The sequence below is a fragment of the Formica exsecta genome, unplaced genomic scaffold (genome assembly GCF_003651465.1).
Source record: "Formica exsecta isolate Colony F162 unplaced genomic scaffold, ASM365146v1 scaffold538, whole genome shotgun sequence".
Classification (NCBI taxonomy): domain Eukaryota; kingdom Metazoa; phylum Arthropoda; class Insecta; order Hymenoptera; family Formicidae; genus Formica; species Formica exsecta.
Genome location: NW_021852623.1, coordinates 43,050 through 52,643, shown reverse-complemented (window position 1 = coordinate 52,643; position 9,594 = coordinate 43,050). Strand labels below are relative to the sequence as shown.

The 9,594-nt window shown below is 42.5% G+C and overlaps 2 protein-coding genes across 2 annotated transcripts in view; both read left to right on the top strand.

The window, feature by feature from the left end:
- The window catches only part of LOC115241907, a 5,878-nt gene extending 1,091 nt beyond the window's left edge, over window positions 1-4,787 (top strand). The window contains 4 exon segments of the mRNA XM_029817868.1: window positions 53-249; window positions 1,754-1,985; window positions 2,099-2,844; window positions 2,847-4,787. Coding sequence (XP_029673728.1) covers window positions 53-249; window positions 1,754-1,985; window positions 2,099-2,844; window positions 2,847-4,649 — 2,978 coding nt within the window. The 3' untranslated portion in view covers window positions 4,650-4,787.
- LOC115241906 lies at window positions 4,675-7,597 on the top strand. The gene is given in 2 exon segments (XM_029817867.1): window positions 4,675-4,717; window positions 4,938-7,597. Coding segments are annotated over 2 exon segments (2,067 nt in total). The 3' UTR covers window positions 6,962-7,597.
- The last annotated feature ends 1,997 nt before the right edge of the window (window positions 7,598-9,594 follow it).

Here is a 9,594-nt window from a genome sequence, read left to right as displayed (position 1 = left end):
TAGATGTAATTTTTATTTTATTTATAATTAAATTTTTCTTTTGTTTCGACAGTGCAGAGAGGCGGTGGTGGACAAAGTGAAGAAGTGACTCCTGAAGAACGAGCAACGCAGCTCTGTAATAACGAGGAAGTAGCTTATGAGGATGAGAATGAAGAGGAAGTCGTCGGTGAAGAACGCTGTAATCCCTCGTCGGAGACAGAAGATGGTGAAGAGGAGCCGGAGGTGGAAGAGGAGCAACAACGTCATGGGGTCAGCAATATTAATTTTAATTACGTAGATTTATTGACGGAAAATATGCGACAATTTAGGAGGTTCGGCATAATCGGGAGAGAAGTGAGTTTCGCGATACGACCGATACGTGAAGGTTCGAATATTTATCACGCATTAGAAAATGCGTTTCGTGAAATTCACGCGTATGCGTTAAATTTATGCGAACCGGGAGATTATGTGGGAATGTCTTTCCATTCGGCGAATTTATCTCAGGGCCCTGCAGGATTATCCTTTCGTCCGGCTAGAGACATGTCGTATGAGGATATTTGGAAACTCGTGAGTTCAGTAGCGCAGAGTGCTGGGGGGCTCGATATCGCGGAACACTTTAACATTCGTGTTTTTAATGTCACGGTTCCTTCGGGTCGCGGACGTGCTAAATTAACAAGCGAAGACGTTGTGAAGCGCTCAATAGTAACAATAAATAATTCCGAAAATTTATGTTTTCCGCGCTCTCTCGTAGTAGCGCAAATTTACTGCGAACGCGGTAACTTACGTACGGGTGAGTTACATGAAAAATGGAATAATATAAGACACATGCAATCCCCGCTTCAACGTGAGTGCGCATTACAATTAACTAGGAACGTTGGTGTTACAATAACTGAAGAGTGATGTGGAATTCCGGAAATCGAGCGCTTTCAACGATATCTCGCAGTTGATAATATCACAATTGTAGTTTATAGTTTCAGTACTTTCGGGCGCGGTAAGAAACCGATGTACGACGGAATCGCGCTACTTGCTTCTCTCGACCGTGAACCCTCGTTACGCTTAAATATAATGTATTATGAGCGTTTACGTCATTATAACCCTATTGTAAATTTAAATGCCGCCGCGGGTTGTAGGAATTATTGCGAGCCGTGTAATATAGGTTATCGGAACGATAAAACAGGTCATCGCTGTCCAAATAAATGCCCCCGATGTTTCACTGTGCCGCCGTGTAAGCAGTCCGAAAGTATAAAATGCAACGCGTGTAATCGGGCATTTTTCGGTAAGAAGTGTTTCGAGCGTCATCGCAGCGTAAAATCGTACGACGGTAAATCATCTGAAAGTATCTGCAATGTCGTGCGATTCTGCGACGGATGCGGTCGCATCGTTAAATTTGGTGCGAGACACGAATGCGGTGTTTCTTACTGCAAATTATGCCGTTCACCAAAGCCTAAGAATCATTTGTGCTACATGCAACCTCTTAGACGTGATAATGGCTCCTCTACCGAACCGTCGTCTTCATCATCGGCAATGGCTCCAGCGATGACAGTTATGCGAAGCACAGAAGAGAGCATAGAATTTGACGGTAAAGCGGCAAACGAGCGCATTTTTCGGTAAGGAGTGTTTCGAGCGTTATCGCAGCGTAAAATCGTACGACGGTAAATCATCTGAAAGTATCTGCAATGTCGTGCGGTTTTGCGACGGATGCTGTCGCATCGTTAAATTTGGTGCGAGACACGAATGCGGTGTTTCTTACTGCAAATTATGCCGTTCACCAAAGCCTGAGAATCATTTGTGCTACATGCAACCTCTTCGATGTGATAATGGTTCCTCTACCAAACCGTCGTCTTCATCATCGGCAATGGCTACAGCGATGACAATTATGCGAAGCACAGAAGAAAACACAGAATTTGACGGTAAAGTGACAAACGAGCGTGCATGCACAAGCAAGAAAGAGCGTATAGCATTCGTATTTTACGATTTTGAAACGCGACAAGACGAGTCACTCGAAGGTACGTCGACCGTAAAAAAAACACATTCCCACTCTTTGCGTGGCGCAACAAATTTGCGAAGCGTGCGCGAAAGAAAATAATTTGTCCGCGAGATGCCGATGGTGCGGGGTAAGAGTTCGTATTTCGACATGATCCTGTGAAACAATTTGTCGATTTTGCAACGCGTACGACAAAATACTTCAAGCAGATCATTTGCATGGCACATAATGCGAAAGCGTTTGACGCGCAATTTATTTTAAAGTATATTGTTGAAAATCGTAATAACTTAGAACCTAAATTAATATTAAACGGTACAAAGATTGTGGTGTTAACAGTAGGACATACGAAATTCATCGACAATGTTAATTATATGCTGATGCGCTTATCCGAGTTACCGAAGGCTTTCGGATTACAGGATACGTCGGATAAAGGCATTTTTCCGCATTTGTTTAACACTGTCGAAAATCAGTCGTATGTCGGCCCCTTGCCTGACGTGCATTATTATTCTCCGGAGACAATGAAATCGGAAGAGCGCAAACGCTTTCTTGTATGGCATGCTGATATGTGACAAAAAAACACCGTGTTCGATTTCCAACGTGAGATCATTCGCTATTGTCGTACCGACGTTGATATTCTTCGACAAGCATGTATGGCGTTCAGAAAAATTTTTATTGATCGTGGAAATGTATGTCCGTTCGAGGAATGCACGACAATTGCTTCGACGTGCATGACTGTTTTTCGGAAAAACTTTTTGCAACAAAATACGATAGGCGTCATTCCAACTGGCGGATACAGAAAAGCAACCAATCATTCCCGTAAAGCTCTGCAGTGGTTGATATGGAAGGAACGCGAGCTCGGACATTCTATAAACCACGCAGGGCGCGCGCGCGCGAATATCGTACAATCGACGGCACGCTCGTCGATGGATATTACGAAACGCCTGATACAGAGACGCCTCAACGTCATGTGCTACAATTTCACGGATGTTTTTGGCACGGATGCCCGTCTTGCTTTCCTATAAATCGCGATAGACTACTTTCTACATCGGATTGCAAGGATACGATTGACTCACGTTACGAGCGAACTCTCGCAATCTCGTGGAGACTTCGGCAACGGAAATACTTTGTGATAGAAAAGTGGGAGTGCTCTTTCGATCGCGATATGCGAGATAATCGCGAAATGCGTGAATTTCTCGAGAACCATCCGATGGTGGAAACGCCTCCGCTCGATCCGCGCGATGCATTTTTCGGTGGCCGCACGGGGAATATTGTGACGCGCTATGAGGTTACAGGTATGGAAAAAATACGATACGTTGACGTATGCTCCTTGTACCCATATGTTTTGAAAACAGGTGCTTTCCCTATCGGTCATCCTGATATTTATGTCGGCGAGGAATGTTCCGCAATAATCGGGAGGGCTCCGAATTATAATTTTAATACGCTCGAAGGTCTCATACGATGCAAAGTACTTCCACCGCGTGATTTATTTCATCCTGTACTCCCATATCGCGCGCAGGGAAAATTGCTTTTTGCATTATGTCGCAGTTGCTGTGAAACATTGTCACAATCGGCCTGTACGCATAACAATGCTAAGGAACGCGAATTCGAGGGCACGTGGGTGTCCTGCGAATTACGCAAGGCCGTCGAAAAGGGTTATCACGTGACGGCTGTAAGTGAGATTTGGCAATATAAAGTTAGTCAATTCGATCATACGACCCGTCAAGGTGGATTGTTCGCCGAGTATATAAATACATTTTTGCAACTTAAACAAGAAGCCAGCGGGTGGCCGAGCGAATGCGGGGAAAACGACGACGATGCTAAAGAAAGATATCTGCGGGAGTATGAGAAAACCGAAGGTATCGTTCTTGATAAACGTAACGTCGCGCGGAATCCCGGTTTACGTTCTGTCGCGAAACTGTGCTTAAATTCTTTTTGGGGCAAATTTGGTCAGCGCTCCAATTTACCTAATACCGAGGTCGTGAGAACGCCTCAACGTTTTATAGCCTTGCTGACAAGTGCCGAGCATGAAATAACCGACATATTACCCGTAAACGATGAGGTAATATATGTTTCATGGCGATTGCGACAAGAAGCTGTTGTTTCCTCCCCGCTGACTAATGTCGTGATAGCGGCGTATACGACGGCCCAAGCTCGTTTAACGTTATATTCTTATTTAGAGCGATTAGATCGTCGCGTTTTGTATTATGATACGGATTCATGTATTTACGTGAGCAGCGATGACCCGAACGAGTATAAACCACGTACGGGAAATTTTCTAGGCGATATGACCGATGAACTCGAGAGCTACGGGAGCGGCAGCTATATCGAGGCGTTCGTGTCCGGTGGTCCGAAATTTTATGCATATGTTGTACGCGCAGCAGACGGTCGAACGCACGAGTCATGTAAAGTTAAAGGCATAACCCTAAATTACGAAAATTCGCGGCTAGTCAATTTTAATAGTATTAGGAATTTATTGCTAAATAAAGAGAGAGTACGAGAAAAGGAAGAGAACGAAGAAGAATTGGCTGGAACTTCAATAAATCTACGTTTTAGAGCAATTCGTCGCACCGCGTTTCATGAGATCATAACACGGGACGAAACTAAAGTATGCGAGCCTGTATTACTAAAACGTAGGTTTATTGATAGTCATTGTTCGTTGCCATATGGATATATAATAGAACGTTAATTTTTCTCGGCTCTCGTTTTTATCGATGTATATAGCAGCGAACTTGCATATTTTCCGTCACATAAAAAGTTTTGTACATTGCGAAATTATTATTTACATTTAAACATAAGTATAATATTTAATAAAAATTTTTTATTTTAAATCGCTTATATAAAAACATTTACTATTTTCCTATCCTTTCTCTCCTCGTCTAAGTGACGTCATAAAGCTCTAAAACCAACGTAATCGCTACCTGCACAGACTTGCTTTTTACGACCCCTTCTATTCTCGCGACGTCTCCATTCTCAGTGGCCGCCATCTTGCCGATTCTTACACACGTGTTATTTTGCCGCGCGCATTATTATTCTCCGGAGACAATGAAATCAGAAGAGCGCGAACGCTTTCTTGAATGGCATGCTGATATGCGACAAAAAAACACCGTGTTCGATTTCCAACGTGAGATCATTCGCTAATGTCGTACCGACGTTGATATTCTTCGACAAGCATGTATGGCCTTCAGAAAAATTTTTATTGATCGTGTAAATGTATGTCCGTTCGAGGAATGCATGACAATTGCTTCGACGTGCATGACTGTTTTTCGGAAGAACTTTTTGCAACAAAATACGATAGTGGTCATTCCAACTGGCGGATACAGAAAAGCAATCAATCATTCCCGTAAAGCTCTGCAGTGGTTGCTATGGAAAGAACGTGAGCTCGGACATTCTATAAACCACGTAGGGCGCGCGCGCGAATATCGTACAATCGACGGCACGCTCGTCGATGGATATTACGAAACGCCTGATACAGAGACGCCTCAACGTCATGTGCTACAATTTCACGGATGTTTTTGGCACGGATGCCCGTCTTGCTTTCCTATGAATCGCGATAGACCACTTTCTACATCGGATTGCAAGGATACGATTGACTCACGTTACGAGCGAACTCTCGCAATCTCGTGGAGACTTCGGCAACGGAAATACTTTGTGATAGAAAAGTGGGAGTGCTCTTTCGATCGCGATATGCGAGATAATCGCGAAATGCGCGAATATCTCGAGAACCATCCGATGGTGGAAAGGCCTCCGCTCGATCCGCGCGATGCATTTTTCGGTGGACGCACGGGGAATATTGTGACGCGCTATGAGGTTACAGGTATGGAAAAAATACGATACGTGGACGTAAGCTCCTTGTACCCAAATGTTTTGAAAACAGATGCTTTCCCGATTGGTCATCCTGATATTTATGTCGGCGAGGAATGTTCCGCATTAATCGGGAGGGCGCCGAATTATAATTTTAATACGATCGAAGGTCTCAAAGTACGGTGCAAAGTACTTCCACCGCGTGATTTATTTCATCCTGTACTCCCATATCGCGCGCAGGGAAAATTGCTTTTTGCATTATGTCGCAGTTGCTGTGAAACATTGTCACAATCGGCCTGTACGCATAACAATGCTAAGGAACGCGAATTCGAGGGTACGTGGGTTTCCTGCGAATTACGCAAGGCCGTCGAAAAGGATTATCACGTAACGGCTGTAAGTGAGATTTGGCAATATAAAGTTAGTCAATTCGATCATACGACCCGTCAAGGTGGATTGTTCGCCGAGTATATAAATACATTTTTGCAACTTAAACAAGAAGCCAGCGGGTGGCCGAGCGAATGCGGGGAAAACGACGACGATGCTAAAGAAAGATATCTGCGGGAGTATGAGAAAACCGAAGGTATCGTTCTTGATAAACGTAACGTCGCGCGGAATCCCGGTTTACGTTCTGTCGCGAAACTGTGCTTAAATTCTTTTTGGGGCAAATTTGGTCAGCGCTCCAATTTACCTAATACCGAGGTCGTGAGAACGCCTCAACGTTTTATAGCCTTGCTGACAAGTGCCGAGCATGAAATAACCGACATATTACCCGTAAACGATGAGGTAATATATGTTTCATGGCGATTGCGACAAGAAGCTGTTGTTTCCTCCCCGCTGACTAATGTCGTGATAGCGGCGTATACGACGGCCCAAGCTCGTTTAACGTTATATTCTTATTTAGAGCGATTAGATCGTCGCGTTTTGTATTATGATACGGATTCATGTATTTACGTGAGCAGCGATGACCCGAACGAGTATAAACCACGTACGGGAAATTTTCTAGGCGATATGACCGATGAACTCGAGAGCTACGGGAGCGGCAGCTATATCGAGGCGTTCGTGTCCGGTGGTCCGAAATTTTATGCATATGTTGTACGCGCACCAGACGGTCGAACGCACGAGTCATGTAAAGTTAAAGGCATAACCCAAAATTACGAAAATTCGCGGTTAGTCAATTTTAATAGTATTGGGAATTGATTGCTAACTAAAGAGAGAGTACGATAAAATGAAGAGAACAAAGAAGAATTGGCTGGAACTTCAATAAACCTACGTTTTAGAGCAATTCGTCGCACCGCGTTTCATGAGATCGTAACACGGGACGAAACTAAAGTATACGAGCCTGTATTACTAAAACGTAGGTTTATTGATAGTCATTGTTCGTTGCCATATGGATATATAATAGAACGTTAATTTTTCTCGGCTTTCGTTTTTATCGATGTATATAGCAGCGAATTTGCATATTTTCCGTCACATAAGAAGTTTTGTACATTGCGAAATTATTATTTACATTTAAACATAAGTAGAATATTTAAAAAAATTTTTTATTTTATATCGCTTATATAAAGACATTTACTATTTTCCTATCCTTTCTCTCCTCGTCCAAGTGACGTCATAAAGCTCTAAAACCATCGTAATCGCAACCTGCACACACTTGCTTTTTACGACCCCTTCTATTCTTGTGACGTCTCCATTCTCGGCGACCACCATCTTGCCGATTCTTACACACGTGTTATTTAGCCGCGTTTTTCCCTCTCACTCAGAAACAATGCTCCTCATCCAATCAAATTGCCGGCCACTATAGGGAAGCCAATCAGAGCGCAGGGTCCGCTATGCCGAAGGGCTACGCATCCCCTCCCCCTTTTTTTAAATAATAAAAATTGTCTCGTAGACGTCCACGAGTCCCCTCTTTTTTCCATAGGTACCTGTGGTGAGGGTGGCCAGACAGGCACACAGCAGGGGGTCGGGGTCGGTGGTGGGAGTTTGTTGTGTCTAGCTATAGTGGCCCCTATACTACTTACGTTTTTATATATGTTCGAGAGCGCGCGCGAAAGGTTTAGACGTGAAGGATAAAGGTCACAGGTTGGAGTGATCGACTGATTTTAATGAAAATGGAGTCACGTTTCATCAACTATCTAATTAGTCCAGTAAAATAGTATCTGAAAATGGCAAAACGGATAGACAAGCCAATTTCTTGAGGGTGAGTAGAAGATCATAGGAGATGCCCGAATTCACAAAGTTCTAACAAAATTTCCTTGTGCGTCGGCGGCCATCTTCAAAATAGGGGTAAGTTTGAATATCTCGACTTCTATTGGTCGAATGTTTGTTCTTTTTTTTTGTGGGGATACCACATAAAAAAAATGCGCCTAAAACTCTACTTTAGTGGTGGTGCGGAAAAGAGTTTTAATGTACGACAATTCACAATAAAACCGCGAATTTTCCCCACGAAAAATAGTATTTACTAGACACAGTCAACTTTGGCGTATACAAAAATTGTAGAGAATTGAGTCCTGTACAAGTTTTATTTGAACATTTTTTTTGATAAAACTAACAGGGGGCAATATAATTGTCAATAAAAATGTTCAACCCCAAATTAACGGCATTTTTTTGGTTGTAAATTTCTTTCCTTGACAGCTATTAAAAAAATTCTCAAACAAAAGTTGTAGCAAATATTTTTTCCTACAAAACTAAAAAATAGGAAAAAGATTCGACCAATAGGAGCCGAGATATCCAAACTTACCCCTATTTTGAAGATGGCCGCCGACGCACAGGGAAATTTTGTTGAAACTTTGTGAATTCGGGCATCTCCTATGACCTTCTACTCACCCTCAAAAAATTGGCTTGTCTATCCGTTTTGTAGATATTCGGTGTTTTTGATATTATTTTACTGGACTAAATATTCACATATGTACAAAAAGAATATACAAAAGGTTTCACACGCGCGAGGCTTGTAACAACAGCGAATCGAGAGCGAATTACGGTACGGTTCGACCTGCGACGATTCCTTTTATATTTTTGTTGGAGGAACTCGCGCTAAGCCGGGCGCCAATCGATTTGAAGATGTGTCGTGATTCTGCGGCGCCGAACGCGATAGGCTGCCGATGACGATAACATCGCTCGCGTCATGCTTGATGTGCTCGGGCGCGAATTATCGTGCGTTCGTGTGGTGACGTCATATTTACAGTTACGATCGGTGTAACGGCGGTCTTATTTTTCTGTGTTGTTTGTCGCCGAGAACCCCTAGTTTTTTGACACAAAAACTAAGGAGATACATATTTGGCGACCTTATTTTGTATAATGACAAGTCAGGAAGAACAGAAAATAAAGAGCCGTTAATATTATCGTTGGGTAAATATAGCGAATAGGGGACCCAGCCCCAATGACCTTGACCTTGACATATGTTATTAAGGACATAATTCAGGACCCTATATATGTAAAAACTTGTGTTTATTTCAGTTTATATGTGTAGTATACGTAGGACTATTTCTGTAAACTAACTTAAATATCCAGTTTTTCATTGTCAGATTATATATAAATCTTGATTTTTACAAATTCTTGTTTGTTAATAACTTTTTAATAAGCAACGAGCGACGATTAAATTAGAAGAAAAAGTTACTCAGAATTATGTCCTTGATAACATATGTCAAGGTCAAGGTCATTGGGGCAGGGTCCCCTATTCGCTATTTTTACCTAGTTACCAATTATAGCTATAAGGTGATATTGCTGGATGCAAATCGTATTGAAACATATAAAAATTCAATTTTATACATCCATGTCCCCATAACAGTCTATACATAAAACGTGTATATGTCCTCATATCAATCAATTGCCTG